This window comes from Nannospalax galili, unplaced genomic scaffold (assembly GCF_000622305.1).
Source record: "Nannospalax galili isolate Female #2095 unplaced genomic scaffold, S.galili_v1.0 scaffold34, whole genome shotgun sequence".
Lineage (NCBI taxonomy): Eukaryota > Metazoa > Chordata > Mammalia > Rodentia > Spalacidae > Nannospalax > Nannospalax galili.
Window position 1 is genome coordinate 1385186 of NW_008338996.1, and position 26006 is coordinate 1411191.

At 38.8% G+C, this 26006-nt stretch overlaps 1 protein-coding gene and 1 non-coding gene across 6 annotated transcripts in view; one reads left to right on the forward strand and one right to left on the reverse strand.

Annotated features, from left to right (window-relative positions):
* Cntrl (centriolin) overlaps positions 1-26006 on the reverse strand; it is a 92716-nt gene that overhangs the window by 61274 nt on the left and 5436 nt on the right. For 4 of the 5 annotated variants that reach the window (XM_017798262.2, XM_017798261.2, XM_008833463.3 and 1 more), the window contains exons 2-10: positions 24489-24739; positions 22094-22224; positions 18213-18343; positions 16834-16975; positions 14070-14256; positions 9867-10060; positions 4643-4762; positions 3739-3964; positions 1903-2012 (exon numbers count right to left, since the gene is read on the reverse strand). In XM_017798262.2, the coding sequence (XP_017653751.1) occupies positions 1903-2012; positions 3739-3964; positions 4643-4762; positions 9867-10060; positions 14070-14256; positions 16834-16975; positions 18213-18343; positions 22094-22224; positions 24489-24708 (1461 nt within the window). In that variant the 5' untranslated portion in view covers positions 24709-24739. Of the gene's footprint in view, positions 1-1902; positions 2013-3738; positions 3965-4642; positions 4763-9866; positions 10061-11126; positions 11859-14069; positions 14257-16833; positions 16976-18212; positions 18344-22093; positions 22225-24488; positions 24740-26006 lie in introns of those variants that run through there. The other variant, XM_029563699.1, reaches the window with a different exon arrangement.
* Positions 2292-2369, forward strand: LOC115070463. The gene has a single exon (XR_003849618.1). It is a non-coding gene; the product is annotated as a small nucleolar RNA SNORD74 (small nucleolar RNA).

The following is a 26006-nucleotide window of genomic DNA, read 5'->3' on the forward strand; positions in this document are numbered from 1 at the left end:
TTTGGTCTTTTTGAGACAGGGTCTCCCTGTAGCCCCAGCTGTCCTGGAACTCACTCTGTAGACCAGGCTGGCCTTGAACTCACAGAGATCTGTCTGCCTCCGCCTCCCGAGTGCTGGGATTAAAGGCATGCACCACCACGGCCGGCCTTTATTTTTATTATTTTAATCATGTGTATGCATGTATGTCTATGTGGGGGTATGTGTACATGAGTGTAGGTGACCACGGAGGTCAGATCCCCCTGAGCTGGAGTTACAAGCAGTTAATAAGCAGCACTGCATGGACACTGGGAATTGAACTCAGATCCTCTTGTCAGAGCAGAAAGCACTCTTTACCACTGAGCCATCTCTCCAGCTCCTTTCTGTCTATCTTTGTAAGGCTTTGTCTGGTGCTATTATAAAAACACTCTTACTCAGCTATTAAAGCCATCTTGACAGGTCCCTCATTTGGAAGCTCTGTCTCTTGCCAGTGTAACCTAGAATCAGGTGACTTTCTCTTCATGGTCACCTCAACTTCCCTGGTTCACTGTGCCAGCCATAACATCTCTTGCCTGGACTACTGAACACCAGCCTCCTAAGCGATGCACCAATCTCCATTCCTCCATCTCCCTCATCCCGTTTCACCTGTATGCAGTAACCAACATGACTTTCCATAAAGACAAATAGGATCCACCATTCTATTACTCAAAGCCCTTCAAAGGTTTCCCGCTGCAAGAAGAACAAAATTCAAGTTCCTTAAAATAGTTTGAGAAGCCTGATGTTACCTTTAACCTATGACTCTTAACTTCAACTCCTACCCCAGTCTCCCTCATTCGGCAGAGGAATCTTCACTCTTAGGGCTTTTTACAGACTATCAGCTCTGCTGGAAGACCCTTTCTTATAACTCTCCTTCACTAGCTCCTTTGTATCCTTCATGCCTCAGCCTAAACATCACTTTCTCAGAGCCCTTCACTTCTACAATCTAAATTATATCTGTTTATGATCTCTCCTAATCCTATGTTTTCCCTACAATACTGACACTGTTTAACTTGTATCCTTTACTTTCTCAACTTGTTCATTGTCTATTTCCTCTCTAAATCTGCCAATAAAGGAAGGACACATATTCATGTTGTACATGGCTCAGGAACCAGCCTAGTCAGTGATAGGCATATAGTTCCTTCCTAATAAAACTGAGCCAATCTGAATGTAACATTACAGTGTACCTGTTTATTTGTGATTGGGACTTCACATCTTTGTTCTGTCTACTATGATATGAGTGTGGTTGTGACTGTCATTTTGAAATACTGGTCTATAAGCTGTAATAATTACAACTTATTGTACATTTAAAAATGAAAATGCCAAAACTCATTTTTTGAAAATTTCACCTATGTTAATTGCTGAAAGTAGTTGGTTGTTTGTTTGTTTTTTCCTCTCTCTTGTGTTTGATAATGTTCACGCTACAGCAGAGGAGTTGTCTGATTCTTAACCTGGGTCCCAGGATCTTAAAGGTGGAGGGCACTTAGTTAAGTTAGAAGAGATACATCAGGAAGCAATATAATATGAGTAGATGGAATACACCTTTTTGTGTAAACTTCATGTAACATTTCTAAACATTTTATTAAATGTTAATAGGGTGTTGTCATGAGTAAAAGAAAAAAACATACTTGAGAAATACTACAACCATATTTGACTCTGAAATTATTCAACAATTAAAAAATTTATATCGTTATATAAAATTCTATGATATATATATATATAAAGGAACTATATACCTATCCCTAACTAGGCTGGGTCCTGAGTCATGTACAAAATGAATATGTGTCCTTCCTTTATGGACAGACTTAGAGAGGACATAGAGGTGAAGACTGTGTAAGCAAAAGCAGAGCTCTCTTTTCGATTTTCTAGTAGGGCTGCGCAGTCACACACCTTTTTTTGTTGTATAGCTTCTTCCAGTTGCTTAAATTCTTCAGTAGCTCTTAAAATCTTCTGTTCTGCTGCTTCTATTTCATCATGTAGCTCTGACAGGCGAATTTGCGCTACAAATTTAGAAACAATGCTCACATACATGCATGAGAAACATTTTGAATTCTGAAAATTTTACCAGATTTTATTTCTTTGCAATGATCTCCTCCCTCTCAACTGTTTCGTTATAGAACGTGAAAATTTTGAAAAAGAATGACTTATGATGGCATTCATTTCTGTTAAGTTCTGTTTATTAAACTGTTTCATGCTAGTCTATAGAACTGTAATTGATCCTTTTATTTGTAAAATTCTTTTTTTGTAAAAAATATTTGTAAAAAAATATGTAAAATTCTTTTTTTTTTATTTGTAAAAAATAATTTATTTAGACATCTGACATCGCTGATGAATGCCAACGGCTCTGATGGCAGAGAGAAAATCAAAAAGAAAAAGAACCCTATTATTTTCATTTTATGTGTATGAGTGTATTCCTTGTATATATGTAAGCACATCTATGTCATGCAAAGCATGTGGAGGTCAGAAGAGGACATCAGATCCCCTGGAACTGGAGTCACATGGACCCTTGTTAGCCACCATGTGGGTGCTGGGACTCAAACCTGCTGAGCCATCTCTCCAGTCCCCTACTCTAAGCTTCTTAACATGAAAAGGGCTTTACTTGATTTTTTTGTAACACCAGTGAATCATCTTAAGAGAATAGAGTTTCTTTGTAAAGTGGGTACTTAACAGGTTACTAAGTCATAATTAGGTCTGGGATATTAACAACAACCTCTGTTATGGGCAAATGCTTTGTGATGGAACTTATTATTAAGAAATTTACCATTGGAGGGATGGAGATGGAGCTCAGTGGAGAAGCACAGCATGTGCAAGGCCTTAGGTTTGATTCCCAGCACTGAGAAAGAAAGGGGTAAAGAAAAGGAAGGAAAGGAAAGAAACACAGAAAAGAAAAAAAGGAATTCACCTCTGGAGGTGATCTCAACTCAATTACTTTCTATGGCAAATTTTGGTTTGCTTTCTCCCTCTCTGTCACCCTCCTACGCACCGTGAGCCCCAGGCAGCCAGTCTGCACATATGTCTCATTTATCTTTGCTTTCCCCTTCCAAAGCCTTGGATAAAATATATGCAAAAAAGAAATCAATTTTCCTCTCGTCAAATCAGCTCTACTGGCCTCCTATGTAACTATCAGACAAGCGAGGATATGCTACTAGTCTGATCAGTGAGAGTCCCACAGTGGACCCTGACTACTATCAGGATGCACAAACTCGAGTCAGGGCTCCCTTTCTTCCACATCCACAGAGGCCAGCCTCAGGTCCAGGCCAAAAGACAGTGCTCTAGTCCAACTTATTGGAAGTTTATTGGACACATGCATAATAATCAATGAATGCAGTTCTTTATTGGCTTCAGTCATTAATTATGCTGTTAAACATGTCGTTCCAGTGTCTGCTGGCAGGATGGGATTTACACTCTTAGATCGAGTCACTGGATTTGTTGCCATCAAATTATGGTCAGCGACCTGATTCTCAACCACAATCCTTAAAAACCAACAGGCTCAATAAATCACTGCTGTTGCTTTAGACTTCTCATGTAAACAATACCATTAATGTGCTTAATTAAAAATTATAAAACAAAATTGGCTTGCATATCCAATTATTTAATGTACATATGTATTATTTTTTGTTGTGCTGGATGCTGAACCCAGGGGCTTGTACATGTTAGGCAAGTTCTCTACCACTGAACTACATCCCCAGACTTGTGTTTTTAAGAATTTAAGAATAACTGTTCAACCTGCACTTATTTTCTTCTCTGTGTCTTCCAGTTGTACGTCCTGCAGTGCATGGGCTCTCAAGGGCACATGCTCACTGCTAGGCTGTTCTTCATTAGGCTCCAGCTTCTTGATCTCAACTGCTTGGGCACCACTGACGATGTAACTCTTGGTGGCGAACATATTTCTCTTGTATCTGGATTTGCCAATGTAAGGGCTTTCATCTGGGACTTTATCAATTTCATCAGACTAAAAGCAAGCATATTAATGGATTTGTGGATTAAGAAGTAACTTCCAGTCAAATGCCATTATTTAATAATGGCAAACATATCATAGAAAGTTGTCACCTAACCTCCACACACATGCTTCCCCACATACACAAATAAATATAATTAAAACATTTTTTAAAGATACTGGAGGGGTTAGAGAGATGGCTCAGCAGTTAAGAGCACTGGATGCTCTTGTAGAGAACCCGGGTATGGTTCCCAGCACCCACATGGAAGCTAACAACCATGTGTAACTCCAGTTCCATGGGATTCAACACCCTCTTCCGACCTCTATGGGCATTGCATACCATGGGTGTGCTTAGATACATGTAGGTAATACACACATACACATAAAATAAAAATAATAAAGTTTAAAAAGAAGAAAAAGAGCCAGGTGTGGTGGCAAATGCCTTAATCCCAGCACTTGGGAGGCAGAGGCAGGCGGATCTTTGTGAGTTCAAGGCCAGCCTAGTCTACATAGTGAGTTCCAGGACAGCTGGGGCTACAGGGAGACCCTGTCTCAAAAAAGACAAAAAAAAAAAAAAAAAAAAAAAAAAAGAAGAAAAAGAAAATGGAGTAATTAGTGCTATAAAAGTCCCTTGAATGTTCATTCATCCCACCATCCTCACTTTAATTTTAGATTACTAAAAATTAAACTAACCTCTGATGGATAATAATTTAATGGTTCAAATTTAGCATCAATTTTATAAAAGGCCAATTCCTGCTCCAGCTCATACTGCTTCTGACAGGCTCGAGTGAGTTCCATTGTCTTCTGCTTTAGCTATTGGTCCAATATGAGATGAATCAGCATCAGTAAGGTAGTGCAATGGTTAACAATATGAGCAGTTCACATCACAACTACATCAAACAGCACAACACTGAGAATATCTCATCTTAATACTACATTACAACAAATGAAAGAGAATTAGCATTTCAGAAGAGATCACATAAAAGACCTTTGAAGTTTATGTGCTATCTCAGGATAAAGATTTTACAAGTCATTTAAATTTGTTTCATCTCAAAATGAAAATAACTGCAACAATCATTCTGTAGTACCTGCTTCTGGTTTCCCAATTATTAGCAGTAATTAACTTACTCCTTGATTTTAAGACAACTTCAAACCATGGAGAGAAATAATATCTGAGAGTAACAACAGAGGATGAGAAAGAAGACTGAAGAGGAGGAAGAATATTAGCTCTAATCACAGTGTTATTGCTATAGAACTTGTGACTAATGGAGCTTAGCTGTAAGTGTTCCATGTATTGTTTGTTTTTTTAAAAAATATTTTTATTGAACATTTGAGAATTACATACAATGTATTTTGATCATAGACCCCTCCCCTATCTATACCTCCTTATTATTCCTTGACCAATTTCATGTCCTCCTATTAGTATTACTATTTTTTTTATTTTTTATTTTAAGTTTATGAGTGTATTGCCTGACTGTATATAAGTGCACTCATGTTGTGTAATGCCCACAGAGGCCAGAAGAGGGCCCTAGATCTCTTGGAACTGGAGTTACCAACAGTTGCTAATTGCCATGTGGGTGCTGGGAATCAAAAATGGGTCCTCTGGACAAACAGCCAGGGCTCCTAACCATTGAGTCATCTCTCCAGTCCCTATTACTACTTTTTTAGAAGCCTATCACATCTAATCTGCGCCCCCAAATGCCCTTTGGTGTGGGTCCATCTCCTAGAGCCTGGTCAACCTACCCAGCATCATACCCTAAAGAAAACTGCCTCTCCCTTCTTCCAGCAGCTATCAGTTGCCAACAGTTCCCCTTATAATCTTTCTGCCCCCTCTTCCACAATGATCTCTGAGCCTTGGGAGATGGGTGTTTGATACAGGTGTCCCATCCAGAGTTAAGCACTTTGCAATCACTTATTCCTTTCATGTTGACCAGTTGTTTTTTGAGACATCATCTCACTACGTAGCCCAGGCTTGCCAAGTTGTTCTACAGATCAGGCAGGCAGCCTAGAGTTTGTGATCTTCCTGTCTCAGACTCCTGAATGCCGAGATTACAGGTGTCTGCCACCATGCTGGGCTAGAATATTATTTTTTGAAGCAGAGAGGTAAAAAAATGTGTAAAAAAGCCCAATCAGATGCAAATATATGGTATTAATCGATTTTTTGTTTGTTTGTTTGTTTGTTTTGAGACTTGTCTCCTTGTAGCCTTAGCTGGCTTGGAACTCACTGCCTGGAGCTATGTAGACCAGACTGGCCTAGACCTCAAAGATCTGCCTGTCTCTGCCTCCCTCAAGTGTCAGGATTAAAGGCATGTGCCACTATTAACCACTTTTAATGAAATACTTTTGCTCTAATGACAACTTTTAGTTACTCTTGGAGATTTTGAAGTTAGGAGGAAAAGGTAAAAACAATCTAATTCTCTGAATTTAGGAATACAGAAATGAGTCTCAGATTGGTGAACTGATTTGTTAAAAGTTACTTATTAAACCAATTCTCTGAGTTCATTTCAAAGGTCCACTAAGTGATATATTTTTTTTTTTGTCTTTTTATTTTGGCAGTGTTTGTTAGTTGAAATCATATCCCCCCCCAAAAAAAACTAAAAAAAAACCCATGCAGAAATATTTCATTAATATGAAAATGCAGTTGAAAAGAGGAAAACATACACATGAACACTTCGCAAGGCCAGGAAATCAAAATCATGCATGATTTAGCTTACAGTCACCTCCTGAGTATTCATTGGACAGGAGAACTCTGATCCGAGCTCTCACCGAGTGCCAGTTGCTGTGCTACAGGATTTAAGTATGCTCTCACCCAGTCTTTAACCTCCACTATGCGATGACAAAAGCTGCAGAGGTTGAAGTGACTTGCTAGGTGCACAGCTGGTGGGAAAGGCAGCACTCCCTTCCACGCTTCCATATCCGGCTGCAGGGTGTCTAGGGCACTACCCACATTGTTGTTGTCACTGAATGCTCAAAAAGCCCTGAGTCTCAGGGAACAATTCACAATCAGCAGCACTGACTAATGCTGGGCTTTTCTTCTCAAAGCAAATTGACAACAGGGACAAGATAAAGGCAGCTGTGACTGAACCATAGAATGTGCATGGATGCTTTCTAAACAATGTACTCTCAAGTGCTTTGGTGTTTTCCATAGCTCTAGGCTTGGATTGTAATAAGCCTTCCACAAATATCTGTTGGAAGAAGTGCATAAATGAGAAGAGACTAGGAGTCAAATGCAGTATTGCTATGAATAGTCAAGAGATGGCTGCAGTCAACATATTTACAAACAGGAAAAATAATACAAAGTGTCCCTCACATTCAAATTCGCTCTTCTATATACAGTCATTAAAAAAAAATCATACACACAAACACAAACACATCCTCCAAAGCAGCAAACCAATTTCAAAATTTAAAATACAGACAAGCGTATTAACATGATTTATCATGCAAACCACAAAACCCAGTGTGCAGTTCAGTTCCTGAAGGAACTACCTTTAAGGGAGAGTAAAGACTCGGCAGAAAGGGCCTGCAAGAAACCAAGATAAGGGCTAAAAGAAGAAAGAACAACAGACATTGTCACCTAGCGAGCACTACAGAGAATCAGGTGCTATGACGCTAGAAGCTTCTCTTTTTTTATTGGTAACTTACCATAGGACGGTATGGTTATTGGTACTGGTGTTATTCTTACAGCAATACATCTCTCTGAGCTATAAGTTTACCACCTTTCATTACTTAGTTTGATTTACTTGAAGTCATTTCAGACTTAGAACTTCATTAAATCCTCATAAGACTATGAGGCAGCAGAATGAGCACAGCAGCCTCATTACAATTAGAACATGGGAAGATAAGACCTGAACAGCTTGCAATAAGATAAAGAGCAAGTTCAGTTAGTACTTGGCGCTGGGGAGAGGACTACTACACTTTAGATGGCCACCAGAAGACTTAAGTGAATGTGACTTTTCTCTTATAAAGGAACTGGCTTAATGTATGAACAATTATGGAATAAAAGCAGAAATCATTATATAATTGTAGGTGATATTATCATCATCTATTCTACAAAAGATAATGGGGAATGTTTGTCAAATGTAAGCTCTCAAAAGACCTAGAATTCCTTTAAATGTATAGTAGTGCTTTGGAATAACAAAAAACCAAAATAGTATAAACAGGCAATTTTTAAAAGAATGACAAAATAGCCAATAAATACAATATTCGACCCTCCAGCAATTACAGAAATGGAAAACAAAAGCAGTAACAAGACTCCCTTTCTTTTTGGTCTTTTTTTTTTTTTTTTTTTTTTGGTCCCTGTAGCCCCAGCTGGCCTGGAACTCTCTATCTAGACCAGGCTGGCCTTGAACTCAACAGAGATCCCCTTGCCTCTGCCTTCCAAGTCCTGGGATTAAAAGCATGTACCACCACACCTGGTTGAAAAGGTTTTTAAGGTCACTTAGTCGACTTTCCCATTTAATATTCTTTGCCCTTCCCTCAAACCCTTAGCATATGACAAAGCCTCTGCATGTTTCAGGGACAGCAAACAGACTCTAACACGTTTTATTTCAGGAGATTAGAAGTTTATTACTAAATGAAAACATGTCTCTTATAATTTCATTTACTAGGTATTTAATTTCTCTCAGGAGGCCTGATTTCTTTCTTTTAAATAGTTTATTGTTTTCATTTTATGTATATGAGCGTATTGCCTGCATGTGTTGTTAGTACACCTGTGTCATGCAATGCCTGCAGAGTCAGAAGAGGGCACTGGATTCCCTTGGAACTGGACTTACGGACGGCTGTTAGCCACCATGTGGGTGTTGGGAATTGAACCTGGGTCCTCTGCAAGAGCAACGGGTGCCCCTAACTGCTGAGGCATCTCCCCAGCCCTATGAGGCCTGATTTCTAACTCTAATTCTTCTTTCATGTAACAACCACAACCATCACAGCTCACTGAGTCTCCTCCAGCCTGGACAACCCTATTCTTTTACTCGTTCCTCATAACATGGTCTCAAGGCCTTTCAAGCCTCTCAGTCAATTACCTCAAATTCTCCTACCTCATTTTGTCCAAATTTTTTTTTCCTGTTTGTCCAAACTGTTCTACATTTTAATATCTTTCCCCCATTTCGGCCATAAAATCAAATTACATAAAATTTAGACATTAAAGATATTCATAAAGGTCAACCTGAAAATGTTCTATAATTCTACTCAGAAATAACTACTGTTTGATGAGTAGACTCCTGTTTTCCCCAAAATATACTATTATGCATGTAGTATATGTATATGCACTATATGCATAGTATGCATAAGTAAATATAGTTTTATGCAACAGAAAACCGTACTTGATTTATTATTTCACATCTTGGTATTTTTCACACAGTACAATGTATCAGGCACCGTCTGTGTCAGGATGCAGGGCCGTATCTCATTTTATTACTAGCTACATGCTCTTCTACCACATAGATGCCCAATGAGGGACATTTCAGTTGTCTGAAAATTTTGCTAATACGAACAACATTATAGTAACTATCTCTTGTACATATGTGTGTTTGTCTTTACACATTCCTGCTACCATTTCTATAGAATTTATTATTGGAAAAGGAAATTTCTGGGACATTGGGTGTATCTGTTTAAAATCTGGATCAATTTGCCAAACTGTCTTCTAAATTTTTTGCTAACATACAGTCTTATCTATAACATTATTTAAAAACCACTAAACAGCATCACTAACTCCTCACAGTGCGAGGCATCATGTTCCCCTTTTGTGCTGTACACCACACTTCACACAGTAGCCTGTGGGCAGCATAGTACATAGCCAACCATAGTGTGTAATGCCGTTTGTCCACATTCCTATTAAACCAGATTTTCCCAAGTCATTAGAGCAAAGATTCTGCACGTTAAGGGAATACAGCGAAAGCAATGTAAAACCCAGACTCACCAATTCATTTTTGGTGTTTAGCTTACTTTCTAGCTCCTCACAGCTCTGCTTTTGTAACAGGGCCTCCTCTTTTAATGATCTGTTTAGTTTATCTTGATTTTTAATTTCCTCAAGAAATTTGGTTTGTTTGTTCTTAAGCTCCTCTGTTTCCACCATCTTCTTTTCCAGGTCTCTTTCCAATCTTTCTACCTCTTCTGTCAATAAAAATATAATAGCCAATTTACCATTATATCCTCTACTTGAAAAGAGGTAAATATACTTCTCAAACCAATAGCAAAATAAGTCTAAGAACAATATAGCACAATTCTCCTTTTATGCATCTAAAAGTTCCCACTCTGATCATTTGGGAAAAAGACTACCTTGAGCTTAAATCTGACCTATATCATGAAGTAAAGCAGTATTCTCTGGAGGGAATTTTTATTATAATTATTACCAGTATACGTGTGTATGAGTATACCCATACCACAGTGTGCAAGCAGAAGTCCTAGGACAGCTGTGTGCAGCACGTTCTCTCCTTCCACCTTTAGGTGGTTCTGAGGATAGGACTCAGGTTGTCAGATTTGGGTGCCAAGCACCTTTACCTACTGGGCCATCTGACCAGGCAAATTGGAGAGAATTTTTTAAAAAGATTATTTACTTTTAAATATTTAGCATGCCGATTTTAAATGAGACTTTTCTCTAATCCCCTTTGTCTTAGTTGTTTCTTCATTGCTGTGACAAAATACCCTGCCCAATACCAACTTGGGGAGGAAAGGGTTTATTCAGCTTACATCTCCCAGGTCGCAGTTCATCAGGGAGTCCAAGGTAGGAACTCAGGGCAGGAACCTGGAGGCAGGAGCTGGAGCACAGGCCATGGAGGAATGCTGCCCACTGGCTCACTCTCTTGGCCCCTGCTCAGCCTGCTTTCTTATGCAACACAGGCCCACCTGCCCAGGGGTGGCACCACCCACAGTGGGCTGGGCCCTCCCACATCACTCATCAAGAAGATGCCCCTCAGACATGGCCACAGGCCAGTCCAATAGAGGAAATTCCCCAATTGAGGCTCCCTCAACCCAAGTGTGTCAAGTTGACACTAAAGCTATCCAGCACACCCTTTATAAAATTGATCTCAGTTTCAGTTCCAAGGACACTGCAAAAGGAACACCACATTATAACCAAAGCTTCTTATGACTCAGAGAACAAGAGCCATAAAGCTTACAGAGCTGTCAAGGTGCTCACTGCAGTCCTTGTGTCCCTCTTTAGCCTCATCCTGGAGCATACCTTGTTGCAAGTCTCAATCCTCCAGGTCTGCGATGCCTCTTCTGACCTGTAGCCAGCTGTTCTGTCACACCTTTTGTCTGGAATTTTCTGGGCCTATCTTCTATGGCCCTACTTTGCATCCTGTACCTTAAGCTTTAAAAACCATTTTGAGAAATTGCCTTGGTTCTATCTTTTCCCTAGGTCAGTCAATTCTTGGGGATGACTGCACACTACCTTCTGCTAAGGCATAGCTAATGGCCTGTCTGTCTACCTTTCCCCACTAAAGCTTCAGAAAAGCAGAAACTGCCATCTGTCTGGCTCACCACAGAACCCAAAGAGCCTGGCACACTAAAGGCTCCTAATAAATATCTGAAACCATGAAGAGTTCACACATCTTCTCAAATAGAATATTTATATAATGACTTCCATTTCCACTATATGTTTATGATTAAAAAACACAAGATGGTAAATGTTGTTAGAGATATTCTAAATATATATTTTAAAAAACTTTTATTTATGCGTATGTGCTTGCTGTGTGTACAGGTGCCCTTGGAGGCCAGAAGAGGATGTCAGATTCTTTGGAGCTGGAGTTACAGGTGGTTGTTGAGCCATCTGACATGGGTGGCTGAAGTTGGGTCCTCTAGAAGAGCAGCTCTCAGCCACTGAGAAATGTCTCCAGCACCCTCTTAGGGGGATTATAAACTAATCAAAATTTGCTGTTTCATTTGATAGAACCATGTGAAACTGGAATGTTTGTTTTAGATTTAACTCCCTCCCTCCCTCTCTCCCTCCCTGTGTGTATGATGTTTGTGTGGGCAAACATGGAGGTCATAAGAGAAGTTTGGGAGGTCAGTTCTCTCGTTCCACCTTTCTGTGGGTCATCGGGCTTACACAGGAAGCTTTACCCACTGATCCTTTTCACCGCTGTGAAGCTGCCACTTTTGTAGGTCAAACGTGGACTAACATTGATTTCAAATGGCTGAACAGAGGCTGGTTACTCAGTCCTATGAACTGGCTATTTCATATCACCCTCTTCCTCCTCCAAACTCACATGATCCATCCAGTCTCTTTCTGACTGATGGCCTCACATTTCATTAAAGAAAGACCCCACCAGCAGGAGTACCCTTATTTTCTGACCACCAAAACACCACCACTAAGGATGCCTGCACACATTTTCTATTTTTGATGGAGAAAATGTCCCTCCTGCCAAAGGATGAACTAATTTATCTTTCCTTTCTGACCTTAGTCATTTCATTACTACAAACTTTAAGGTTAATTGTACTTTTCTCATTCCTATTTCCTGGCCCAGAAACTAATGGTGAATTTTTAGTCTCGGACTTTAATTAACTTTTTGTTGCTGTTGTTGCTTGAGACAGGGCCTGGAACTCACTATGTAGACTAGGCTGGTCTTGATCTCACAGAGACCTGCCTGCCTCTGCCTCCTGAGTGCTGGGATTAAAGGCCTGCGCCACCACGCCTGGTCAGATTTTAACTCTTAAACTTAAAAATCACAATTACTAAGTATCAGAGGAGTGGAAGCTATGGCTGGAAATTTCAAATCTTCAGTCAAATATCTCTGCCCCATTCTTCAAGCCATTATACTCTAGCATTAGTTCCCATCCCTCCTCAGCTGCTTCGGTCAATACCATCATCCCCAATCCAAAGAACTCCCAGGCCCTTCCTTCTCTGTGCTTGTCTTACTTCATGTACTAGCTACATCTAGCACGGTGACCACTTCCTCTCTTGAAATATTTTCTGGGCTTCTGAACCCATTTCCTGTACTGGCCCTGCTGGCTTGTCATGTGCTGTTTTCTCAGCTGGCTGCTCTTCTTCCTCTTCTCACACCTATGTGTGCACAGCAAAAGTAACTTTTCACAGCTCCTCTAACATGCCTGTTTTTTTATTGTGACCCACATCAGTGTATCAGGTGTGATTTTCCACATGTAGCACTGTGTCAGCAACTCAGAAAGCTTTGGATATCAAGTTTTAAGATTAGGGGATATTCAACCTGTACCTCCAGATCAAGCCTCTCGAAACTCCCATTTTTTTTCTGACTGGTTATCTCACAGACATTTCAAATTCATTATGCCCAAAATGAAACTGAATTCTTACACTCATAAGTGATCCCACTCTCCAGCCACTTAAGCCAGAAGCCTCAGAGTTATCTAACGCATTAGAAAGTGTTCCTGATTCTACCTTCAAAATTGGTCTACTCTTCATCTCCACATCTACTACCTAAGGAGAGGCCACCAACTCTTCTAACCTAGATTATTGTGACAGCCTCCTAACAGGCCCCTTCTCTTTTTGTTCTGCTACAAATTATTCTCCATTCTGCATCAAAATGATGCACTGAATATGTAAATGAAGTCATGCCCCCTCCCTGCTTACATACTGTCAATGGCTTTCCACTGCACCTGGAAAAACCCCAAGGCCCTGCCACCACCTCCAACCTGCCTACCCTGCCATCTACTCTCTGAGCTGTCCTTACACTATTCATCTTTCAGCTCCCTGCACTCATCAGTCTCTACAACCTCAAAGAACAGCGTTACTAAACACCACTCTTCATATGGCTAAGCCTCTTTCCTCTTTGTCTTCAGCTTAAAGGCTATTTCTCAGAGTCATCACTTTCCACTACCAAGAAATTTCTTTCCCCTGCTCATTACCTTCTGTTTACATGCTTTTGAGATGTCTTTGCTACAAAACGTAAGCAGCATGCAGCCCACCACCATGTACTCTGCCCACTACTGCATTCTCACTTCCATATTCAGATCATTTTCCATACACAGAGCTTTTGGTGCATAGAATATGCTCAACAGACACTTGATGAATTATCTGACTCACAGTGCCATTTTCCATGCAAACTTTGAGACGATTACAAAATCTGTATCTTTGTAGATAACTTCCAAAGATAAATTCCTTCCTCACACAAGGTTATTCTTTGTTGTTTTCTAAATGTTATCTTACCTAAACTGAATCTCTCAAAAGCCTCCTGTCTATCCTGAGTGGTTACTGGCTGACCTTCCAAACTTTCCAGAGAACGGAGGTGGAAAATGGTAAACTGGCAGTAATGAGGAAGGGTCACAACTGGATTTTCAACAAGGATCAGAGAAGTCAAGTCTTGAAGTGGTTTCAATTTGCTGACATCCTGGAGCTGAAATGATATAACAGCAACACTGGAAAAATTAAAATCACCAACTGAAAAAAGAAGTCATAAATCAAGGGAACTGCTCTTAACAAGAAACCTGTTTATAAAACTCACTACCCAAAATCAGTGGTCTAAGAAAGGGACAGAAAGGGAGGATATGAGTACTTGGTACACCGGGGCAGCATTATGCATTTTCCACATACCGGTTCATCTGTGACTCCTCACAAAACCTATCACGTATCATTTGAATTTTTCAGGTGAAGAACTTGATGTTCAGAGATGTGATTTGCCTAAAGCTCAGGGCTTATAAGTCTGTCACTTTAAACCCTTTTTTTAATGTTCTATTGATCAAATAAGTAAAAAATGAATTGTTCTGACCTTCAATAAAGCACAGTGACCAGGAAAGAAAAAAAGAATTGTTATAAAAGATTTTGGTAAATTTTGAGATAACTGTTATAACTGATAGTTAAGAAACACATGAATATGTATGGATACATTCTTTAAAGACTCTTATGTTTATTCTAAGAACCTAGGTTAAGAAACACAACTTTTTAATTTTTATTTATTTATTTTTATTATATGTATGACTGCTTTGCCTACATATATGTAAGTGTGTGCAATGCCCACGGAGGCCACAATAGGGCACTTGATTCCCTGGAACTGGAGTTATAGACAGTTGTTAGTTGTCATGTGAGTGCTGGGAACCAAACCCAGGTCCTCTGCAAGAGCAACCAGTGCTCTTAACCACTGAGCCATCACTCTCTCCAGCCCCCAAGAAACACTAAATATTCAAGTAAATAATTTCTCCTCAGTAAATGTAGATCACTCTTAATGATGCCAATCCCAAATAGATAGATGAGAAAATTATGTAAGATTACAAATAATATTGAATGTTTTCCTGTTACTTGGCAGACACTATGACCTATTACAGATAAAGAATTTTGGGAAATATTTGTGGCCAATTTTCAATTCATGACTACCTCCTCCCATCCACCCTAAAGGTTCAAGAGTTCTTAGCTGATATTACACAAAATGACATGGGATTTAGTGAGGCTCTTGGGCTGCTGCAGTAAAATGGGTAGAGAGTCACCATCTTGGAGCTTCATAAAAATGAGTTAAGAAAGCAAAGATTATACAAGTATGGTGGAGCACGCTGTAATCCCAGCATACAGGAAGCTAAGGTAGGAGCATTTCAAGTTCAAGTCCTGCCTGGGTAACATACAGAGATCTTATCTCAAAGAACCCTCAAAAATAAATAAATACCAACTAAAACACTAAATAAATGTTGTATATTCTAATTTGTCTTCACAGATGAAGGCTTAAGGAACATATCCCTAGAGTTATTTAGCATTTTAAAGTGTCTGAAGCAGTTTTGCACCTACCATTTTATTTGAGCTCCATAACACCTCTGTAAAGGAGGCAACAGAGAAATTATTTTCCCTAGTTTAAACATATCACAGAAATTAAGGGACTTTCCAAGGTCACAGAAATTAAGGGACTTTCCAAGGTCACATAAAGGAAGTCTAGGCCTATAATTGAAGTCACATCTTTCCTTTTCTATTCTATGACAATGCTCTTTAAGTTGTATCAATATTCTTTGAGTTGTGACACCTAATGTAACACCTGTAAGGTGCCATACTTACTCATCCGGTGTTCAGAAGTCATTTTCTAAGTAAACATATAAACTAAATTGATACTTAACTTGCAAAATGGGAATAAATTTTCCCATAACTCAGAAATTTAAAATAGATATGCATTACATACTTATTACACGTGAGGCACCAGGCAATAAGCCTCTTGAGATGTAAGTAAAATGATCAAAGTGAAAATGCTAAGACCAATTCCTAGTCACCACAGAACCTACACAAAGTGAGAACTGTATCTAATTACGCTAAAAAAAGCTACATTATATCTGAATTTGGCATATATGGTCAATGAAATATGAACATTAATCTCATTCTTTAAAAACAACTTAAAAATGTAAAACTTTTTTCCCAATAAATCCAAACTTTTGACAATTAAATCTTTAGGAGGACAAAAGGGACTGCTCGAGCAGGGAGGGGCAAGAAAGGGGGGCAGGGGACATGAGGGGAAATATGCTCAACATACAATGTACATATACAAAGACCTTAAAAATAAATTAAAATTGGGGCTCAGCAGCTAAGAGCACTGGCTGCTCTTGCAGAGGACCCAAGTTCGAGTTCTAGCACCCAAATAGTGGCCAACAACTGTAACTCCAGTTCCAGGGGATCCGACACCCTCTTCTGGCCTCCATGGGCGTTACATATCACAGGTGCACTTAACATACATGTAGGCAATATACTCTTATACATAAAATAAAAATGATAAGTAAAAATTTTGTTTTGTTTTATTTTTTGCTCTTTTTGACACAAGGTCTCCCTGTAGTCCCAGATGGCCTGAACTCACTATGTATACCAGGCTGGCCTTGAACTCACAGAGATCTGCCTGTCCCTGCCTCCCAAGTGCTGGGATTAAAGGCCTGTGCCACCATGCCCGGCCTAAATAAAATATTTTTTAGAAAATCAAAATTAAGAATAAATCTTGCTACTTTGAGTAACTTACCGATGATATCTTATTGCCTTTCAGATTGAGAACTCGCAAAGATTTCAACTTCTTCCCTAACCATATTGGAATATGTTCAATTTCATTTCCTGCAAGGTTTAGCTTTTGCAGATTACACATATTTTCTATTCCTTCAATTTTGCTGGAAACCAAAGAGCAAAATCAAATTTAGTAAGTAAAATGATAAAGTTCTTTCATTATAGTATAGTAAACAGCCTCACTGCACAGGGGACTACTTTTCATAACTATAATTAACTCTTTTTCTAAATGATAACCAAAGAAAATGGCCAAACTCAAGTTTATTGGAATAGCCAAAGCTAAACTACCAACCCTTTCTCAGCACACTGAGGGACCCTCCCATCTTTTTTTTTTTTTTTTTTCTCTCTCTCCATCTTCTCATTATACTCTACTATCTCACGGGAAAGAAGGCAACCATGACAGCATCACTGTCCACTGCAAAGAGTACTAATACTCAGCCAAGGGAGAGCTGGACAATGCAACTTCTGCATTACAGCCCCTACCCAAGAGATGGCCACAATTATTACATTGTTGTCATAAAAGACAAACTATGTCAGTCGAACACAGGAGACTGAAAAACGGTAACTGTACCATGAATTCACTAAATTTTCATTGAAGATATATACCTCACATTAACTATAGTCATCAATTTAATTCCATGGGCAATTTTCTATACAGGGCAAATATTCCTAAGCTTATCTATTTTCAGTTTTATTTTGATGAAATGATTTTCATTAGATCAATCCTTTTTACACAGTTTTTACATTATGAATTCTATTTCACCAGTATTTTACATTTCATCTGTTGTATAGTTGTTTTCCTTTGCCTTTTTGGCTACCATATTTAAAAAGTCTAGCTTGAGGGAAAAGGTGTATGAAGATTTTCAAGACCTGATTCTTACATTACTTTCCCTGTAATGATTTTCTCTATGTTGCTTTAGTCAGCACTAGGTTTTACTTCATTTACTTCATGTGTTTCTGAATTAGACACAAGATGTGTAGTGTATTTCATGAATCAAAAAGCAAAGACTGTGAGGATAAATACACAGATCAAATGATTCAGAGATCTTCAGGGTTACAACATGCCTTTGAAAGTCAACATCATTTGTGTGAAAAGCACTGGGTCACAGCTAACACCCAGAGAAATTTCCTGCCCAGAACGGAATAAGAAAGAAAGATATTATCCTATACTTAAGTAATGCCAATGGATAAAGACAGATGACAGATGTGAAGGTCTAGATTACCAATAAATAAGAATCAAAACACCTGCTCTTCAATGGAGTCTTTCAGAGCCGTGTTTGCATTAGTCTATCCCTCTAATAAGACCCTGCTACACTACCTAAAGAAGTATGCTTTACTCACCTGATTCTGTTATATGATAAGTTGAGTTCACGTAATTTTAACAGCTTGTCTACCTTCTCAATCTTCGCTATCAGATTATAGCTGAGATTCAATACTTCAAGTTTAACACATTTTTCCAAATTTTCGATGTACTAATTGGAAACAAATGATAAATATTTTATAAGACAGACTCCTTGAATAAAGCACATTTAAGTATGTGATGAGAGGCAGTTCTGATCAGTAAACCCTTACTGTGCTCCTTGTCAGCCTGTTACAGCTTTCCTTACTGCTAGTATTAAGTCTGTCACATTCTCCTTGATGCTCAGTAGAGGGCAACACTTCCTACATAGTAAGACTCTCAAACTATCCACAATCATTCTCCCACCATCTTTCCCTCCACTTCAATGTTTCCATGCCTCTCCTCTTCTCTTCCACCTTTCCTCTAAGGCGGCCTCATCCTTTAAATAGGCACCATGCCAGGCATGGTGGCACATATCTTCAATACCAGCACTCAGGAGGCAGAAGGAGGTGGACCTCTGTGAGATGGAGGCCAGCCTGCTCTATATAGTGAGTACCAGGCCAGATGGGCTGCAGGTAGACCCTGCCTCATCCCATCCTCCCCCCACAAAACAACAACAACAACAACAAAACCCAGGAACTATGCTATTGAGTAACCTCACCCTCTTTCTCCCTTGGATGATCAACTCCCTTCTCTCACCTGGATCTTTGCCTCCGTTTAATGTAGTCACTGTACAGAAGATATCCATTACACACAATCACCACTCAAGGAGGCTGTATCAGTGAGCTAGGTCATTTTCCCCTGCTGCACAGGTCATATTCACCATGTCCACATTTCCTCTATATACAGCAAACTGCAATGCACTACGATTGCATGTCTATCAAGCCACTGTCTTAGCTCATTTACGTGCCAGGGTATACTCAAAAGATTTACATCTGCTTTTCTTGCCTTCCCCATTCACAGCTATTGTACCAGTAAGGGAATACATACATCAATGTATTGAAATAGCGCTCTCCAACATTACCATCCATTCAGCAAGCACTTATCAAACAAGAATTACATCCTAGGAGCTGTTCTATGCACATGAAATACACTGGCAAATAAGAACAATACGATTTCTTGACCTCATTTGCAGAAACAGAAAATTAAATAGGCAAATAAGATTTTCAGACAGTGAAAAATTCAAGCCAAAAATTATAGAAAAACATCTTGTGATAGTTTGCAAGGCTTCAAAAGAGGGCAGATTTTGTCTGTTGTGTACATTGCTAAGCACTACTGCTTAGCACATACTAGGCTAAATAAATATTTATTGAGTAAATGAGGAGATGGTGTCTTGACTTTTATTGGTCGGCCAGAGAAGGCCTCATAGAGGACGAACACCAAATTGAGACCTTAAACACAAAGTCAGTTGAGTCAGCTGTGTGTACTTCTTGGAACAGAGAATACTGGGCTGCCTTAAAAACAAAACAATATACAAACCACAGAGGCTTAAAAGGATGGACTTGGTGGGTTTGACAAACAGAAGATGTTTTAGTTGCCAAGTCCCATGACCCGTTTCCATCTTCTTTGGCTGTGACACTTTTTTCCTCCTTTTCTGTCAGAAGTTCCCCTCCCTTAGCCTCCAGGCCTCATGTTCTTGGATCTCTTCTGTTCCATAGACCCTTCAGGCGTTCACACTGCTTTGGCGTCTCCCATCAATGCTCTTTGATTCTCCCTATTCCCACACTCCTAGACATTTTCACACTAAACTCCAAACTACCAGACACTACAAGGTAAACTCATTTACCTCTGTATCTACTTTCACAGACTGTCATAATGTTTTGGACACATAATATCACAGAGCATATTTACTAATTTGGTATTTCATTTCTGCAACATTTAAAACTCCAGCATATTTCCTTTCTCCTCTATAATTGTACAATGAATTAATACATTCAAGTTAAAAAACTCAAAACACAAAAAGCTCTCGTGGGGCCCCCCGCCAAAAAAAGAAAAATCCCACTGCTTGGTTCACTACTGCCAAGAGGCTAACATGTATGCACTCAGATTTCTCTATTCCTTTCCATCTGCACACTCATAGAAAAACAATTTTAAACTACGTTATGCAAAATGTTTTAGAATTTTTCACTGAAACTAGTGTTTTGCAAATACTTCACAAAACTAGTGTGAACCCATTTTTCCATGTTAACAATAGGGTTCTAAATCACTTCAAAAAAACAGTCACAGTATTTTATGGTATAGTATATCATACTTTATTTTATTTATCTCTACTTTGACAGACATTTAGGCATTTCTAACTTTTCTATTTAAATAATGCTTAATAAGCATTACTATACTGGCATTTTGCTATATATGTTCAAATAATGTCCACAGAATAGACATCAAATACTAGAGCTGCTGGGTTACTGAGCATAAACTCAGCGAGTATAAAATAAATGACAAGATCATAGCACATTTGAATGCTGCGCATTTCACATGTTCAAATAAGCACATGAGAACATACATTTCTCAAATCTTTTGAATAATGAAATAATCACTGTTCGAATTTTTTCTATTGATGCACAAGACAAATCATTTTATTTCATACTCTTGGACACTAATGAATCAAACAGATTTTCATGTTGATCATTTACATTGCACTTTGACTGCTTCTTCATATCCTTTACAAATTCTGCTACTGAACAGTAGGAGACCTTTCCTATCATCTGAATGGTGCAACCTATGTTGTAAACACTACCTGCCAGACCTTTTTTTTAATGATTTTTGTTTTCTTTTTTAACACTTAAAAAGATATCTTTGTTAGCCACAACTTTTAATCTTCCTGTAAGCTAAATCTGTATTTCCTCTGTGGCATTAGCATTTTAGTGTTTATCCAGGAGGGCCTTCCCTACGCTAAGGTTTATGAAGTGCTCTCATATGCTCTGATACTCTTGAAGCGCTTTTTCTTGGTAAGGTTTTGGCTCTGCTTTGCTTTCACTTAGTTCTTTACCTTTCTGGATTTAGTTTCTGTATGTATATGGCAGAATCTAGGTTTCACTTTTTGAATTAAAAAATTAAGTTGTCCATTATAATAAAATGTAACAGAGTTTGAGAATAAAGGAGTAAATACTGTAGAGCAAAGTTAGCAAACCTTTCTAGAGAAGGCCAGATAGAAAGTTACTTTCGTTTCTGTGGGCCACCTATACTGTTTTATTATAGTGTAAAACTAGCTATAGAAAATGTGAACAACTTAGTGTGGCTGTATCCCAATAAAGCTATTTATAAAAATAGTAAAGGAACATAATCTTGACTGGGATCCATGACTTGCCAGTATCTTCTCTAGAGTCAATAATGTACAGAATATTGGTAATAGGCTCCTACACATATGGAGATGTTATACTTCCGATGTAGAACTTTCACTGGAAACAATTAAAGGTCTGTGCAAATTAGGTAACATGATGATGACATTCAAGAAAAAAGGCAGGACACCCAGGCCCCTCATTCCCTCCCGGCTGCCAGGAGGTGGGCAGCTTTGCTCTCCCTTTGCTCCCTCTGTGATAGCTGACCTCACAGAAGGTTGCAAAGCACGGAGGCCATACAACCATCAACTGAGACCAAAGCAAAATAAAATGAACAACAACAACGAAATATGAATAAACCGTTTGAGTTCAGAAAGCTGTGGCAAAAGTGACACAACGCTGCCAGCGTATGTCTAAGGAGGTCCTAACAGTGAAGAGAAACTTCCTACAAGTGAGAAATGCAACTCTGAAGTAAAAACTGGATGTGGCTAACTCATTACAAATATCACTGGAGGGAAAAAAAGATACTCCAAAAACAATTCTGGTGGGCTTAAAGCATAAAAAAATGAAACCAGTATCTATGTCAGAAATTGTTGGTAACTTACCCTAAATTTCTTGCCACCATCTTTAGAAAGTGAAAGGTTCAGAGATTTTACCAAGGCCAAATTGTCCTGTTTAGTGAGTTTTTTAATGAGGGCCTCTGTAATATATCGAACTCCTACATACAGATCATCTCCTGAAATCACAGAAATGGATCATTATCAGAAGAGGGAGGCATGAATTTCTCTTTCTCTCCCACCCCCACCACAAATAATTTTTATGCTATATACAAAACAATCTTAATTTATGCAAACATAAAAAACAATATTTTGACTAGCTCTAATCACAACTTACTTTGCTACTTTACATCACTTCATTATAATGGTAACAGTTATAGTCCATTAGGTTTGGCTAATCAAGTTTCATGCTAAATGTTTTACATTTACATTTTTAATCTGTATAATAAACCTTTGACACAGAAATTATTAATATTCTCATTTATAAATGAATCATTTGCTCAATATACTGTAAGTAGTATGTGACAAATCCATAACTTCAACTCAAGCAGATAAATTCAAAACCTGTATTTTATTTTCTCTTAATAGTGTGTGTGATACACATGAGTGTGGATATGCCATGGCACACCTGTGGAAGTCAGATGACAACTTTTAGGAGTTGCTTCTCGCCTTCTACTGTGGGTCCCAGAGATTAAACTCAGGCCCTCCAGTCTGCATGGCAGGCATTTGTACCTGATGAGCCATTTGTTGGCCCCCAAAGTTGCACTTTCCCACTCAAGTGCTAATGAGGCCTGACCCTGCTTAGCTTCGAGACATTTCACGTTCAACTAGATGCAGCACCAAGGTTTATTTCTAAGCACTATTTTCAAGATGGTTAAAAAAAAAAACAAACCTGGTACTATTTAGTTGTTTATTTATGAAAGATAATGTAAAACTAAGAATCATAAATATATTTAAAAATTCTATTTCCTTATTTTTACAAGGAGAAATTACATCTATTGCTTTATTAAATAGCAAGAATCATTATCATAACATACTTTATAGACACACTAACTTGTTAGTAACAGATCTTTGACGATACTGCTGTCAGATTATCAAAGCTGTATTGCTTTCTTTTTAAAAATATTTTATTTATTATTTTAGTTTTATGTGTATGAGTGTATAACATGCATGTATGAAAGTGAACCCGTGTTGTGCAGTACCTGCAGAAGTCAGAAGAGGACATCAGATCCCCTGGAACTGGAGTTACGGATGGTTGTTAGCTGCCATGTGGGTGCTGGGAATTGAACTTGGGTTCTCTGCAAGAGCTGTCAGTGCTCTTAACCACTAAGCCATCTCTCTAGCCTGTGCATTATATTTCATAAAAGTACCCATAAAAAGATAATCATTACCTGGTTCTTACTTCGTGTCAGAATAGTTAATCCTGGGTTGATACCTAGTCTGTGGGTCAAGGTTCCCTATAATAATTTTTGAAGTTAATATTAAATTTATTTATTTTTAAAAAATATTTTATGTATTATTTTTATGTTTATGAGTGTAGTTCCTGCATATGTGTAAGTGCACCCATGTTGTGCAGTGCCTGAGGAGGTCAGAAAGCAATGTTAGATCCCTTGGAATTGGAGTTACAGACAACTGTCAGCTGTCATGTGGGTGCTGGGAATCAAACCCAGGCCCTCTCAAAGAGCAGCCAGTGCTCTTAACCGCTGAGCCATCTCTCCAGTCCTATTTATTTTGAGTATAAATAAAATGGCTTTTTTCTTTTTTTTTGTTGGCTCTAGGCATAGAAATTACTAATATTCTGGAGTAACAATCTATTCAGAAATAACCATGGCCCAATAGGCAGTAAAGGTATATAGTATAAACCCAAGGCTGACAGTATTTTAAACAAAATGATCAGGTATTTGAGTCAACAAAAGTTGATGGCTGTGATTTCATGATCTGGCAAAGATAAGGCATTTCTGAAACAGAATCCTAGAACAACAGAATGTTTTTAAGAAAAAAAAAAAAACTTTTAAAAATTCTGGTGGAATGAATGTTTGTCCCGTAAGTAGAACTCTATCCACTCACAGATAAGCAGTTTGAAAATCAGACTGCAATAGCCAATGCATGGCCATCATCTTTATACTGAACTCTACCTTGAAAGCATTCCACTCTCAACTAAGCCTAAGGGTGAATGCAAATTTCTAGAAGGAGTTTGAAAGAACTCTCTTTCTACAAGAAGTAAACTTCCTCTTTCTGGTAAATTCCCAACTCTGGATCTCTTCACAGACACCTTTACCCTCATCCAAAAGCCTCAAGTCCTCTCCCTGTTCTTACACAATCTCCACGAATAAAAACAGTAATTCAGTTCAGGATGGGTGTTACAGTGGGTCCAAAAGACAAGTTCAGTATTTTCCATCTCTATGTGTAAAGTCAGATAAATTCTTAGATTAAAAAGCAGTACCTTTATGGTCTTGGGATTCCAAATGCACACTGTTCTCATCTGTAAGCTCAACTCGCACAGGCCACTGTCCACCAGAATGAAAAGGCAGAGTCTCAGATCCAATTAAAGGTGAAAGTGACCTTGATCTCATATTGGATGTTAGAGAGGATGGACCAGAAAAGTGAGATGACAGTGGCATCTTTGCTTTGAAGAACTTTTTTTGTTCAGAGCCTTTCTTCATTGCAAGAATAAACCCAGGTGGCCATCAAAACCTGTAAGAGTTTTCGATACATATTTAATGAGGTTAAGTTTTTACTGCTACTAAAATTATTTTATTATTTCTAGGATTTTCAAGACTATAAAGTTAAAAAGTCAGAGGCTACAGATGGTAGGACCCACACTTCTGTAAGGTTATGGAGCAGACATTGTTTTAAACATTGCTGAGCACCCTGCCACACAGAGAGACCTCCAGAAGGCCTAGTATTGACACAGGCTCCAGGAACAAGTGTCACTTGTCATTGTCAGTTTATCAGCCTGAACTAGTCACAAAGCCCTTCCATATGAAGTCACATATGGGAATAACTGAAACCAACATTTGTAAGCAAGCTCTCCTTCCTGAAACTGTTCCTGTGGTTCTGGGATGCCACACTCCTGGGTATTCTGCCTCTCTGGCCATCACATGGCCTCCTTTGCTGGCTCATGTTCCTCTATGAGGTCTAAATGCCAGCACTCGTGTTTTCTTTCTGTGTCCCTGTAATCTCATCTTGGGCAATCTAATGCATACCTATGGCTCTCCATGCACAATTATTTTTTAGGGAAAAAAATGAGTGAGGTAGGATATTAAGTTAAAGTAGTTTTGAAACTAAAGATTTGGGGTAGCTCAAGTCTTAACAGTAGATAAATTGGTATTAGAAGGGGATATTGTAAGCATTTTTATATATGTGACATGAAATACTAGGTAAGTTGAATTGAATTTGATCTGAGACCTCAACCCTCTATATAGCCAAATGCAATCTTGCTGTGCAAACCAAATGACAAGTCTAACTTAACAGTACACTTTGTAATGAATAGCTGAATCTCAGTTAATCACAGCAGCCAGCTTCACTTAATCACTGACTGCCAAGACATCAGAGCATGCTCAAACAAGGCAATCTCTGGTCTGCAACCAATCAAGCTGTTCTGTACCCCAATTTCACTTCTGTCCATAAATGCTGCCTGCCAGGGCAGTGGAGAGGAGCTTGTTGAACCTCTGCTGATTGAGGCCACCCAACCTGCAGCTTGTTCTCTGTTCAAATTCTGTCAAATTTAATTTCCTCAACATTTCCCTTAAAAAAAAAAAAAAGGGAGCTGGAGAGATAGCTCAATGGTTAAGAGTACATACTGCTCTTTCACAGGACCAGAGTTCAATTTCCAGTGCCCACATTGAGCAGATCACAACTGCCTCTAAGTCTAGCTCCAAGGGATCCAATTCTTCTGGCTTGTGTGGGCATGCCAGTCACACACACACACACACACACACACACACACACACACACACAC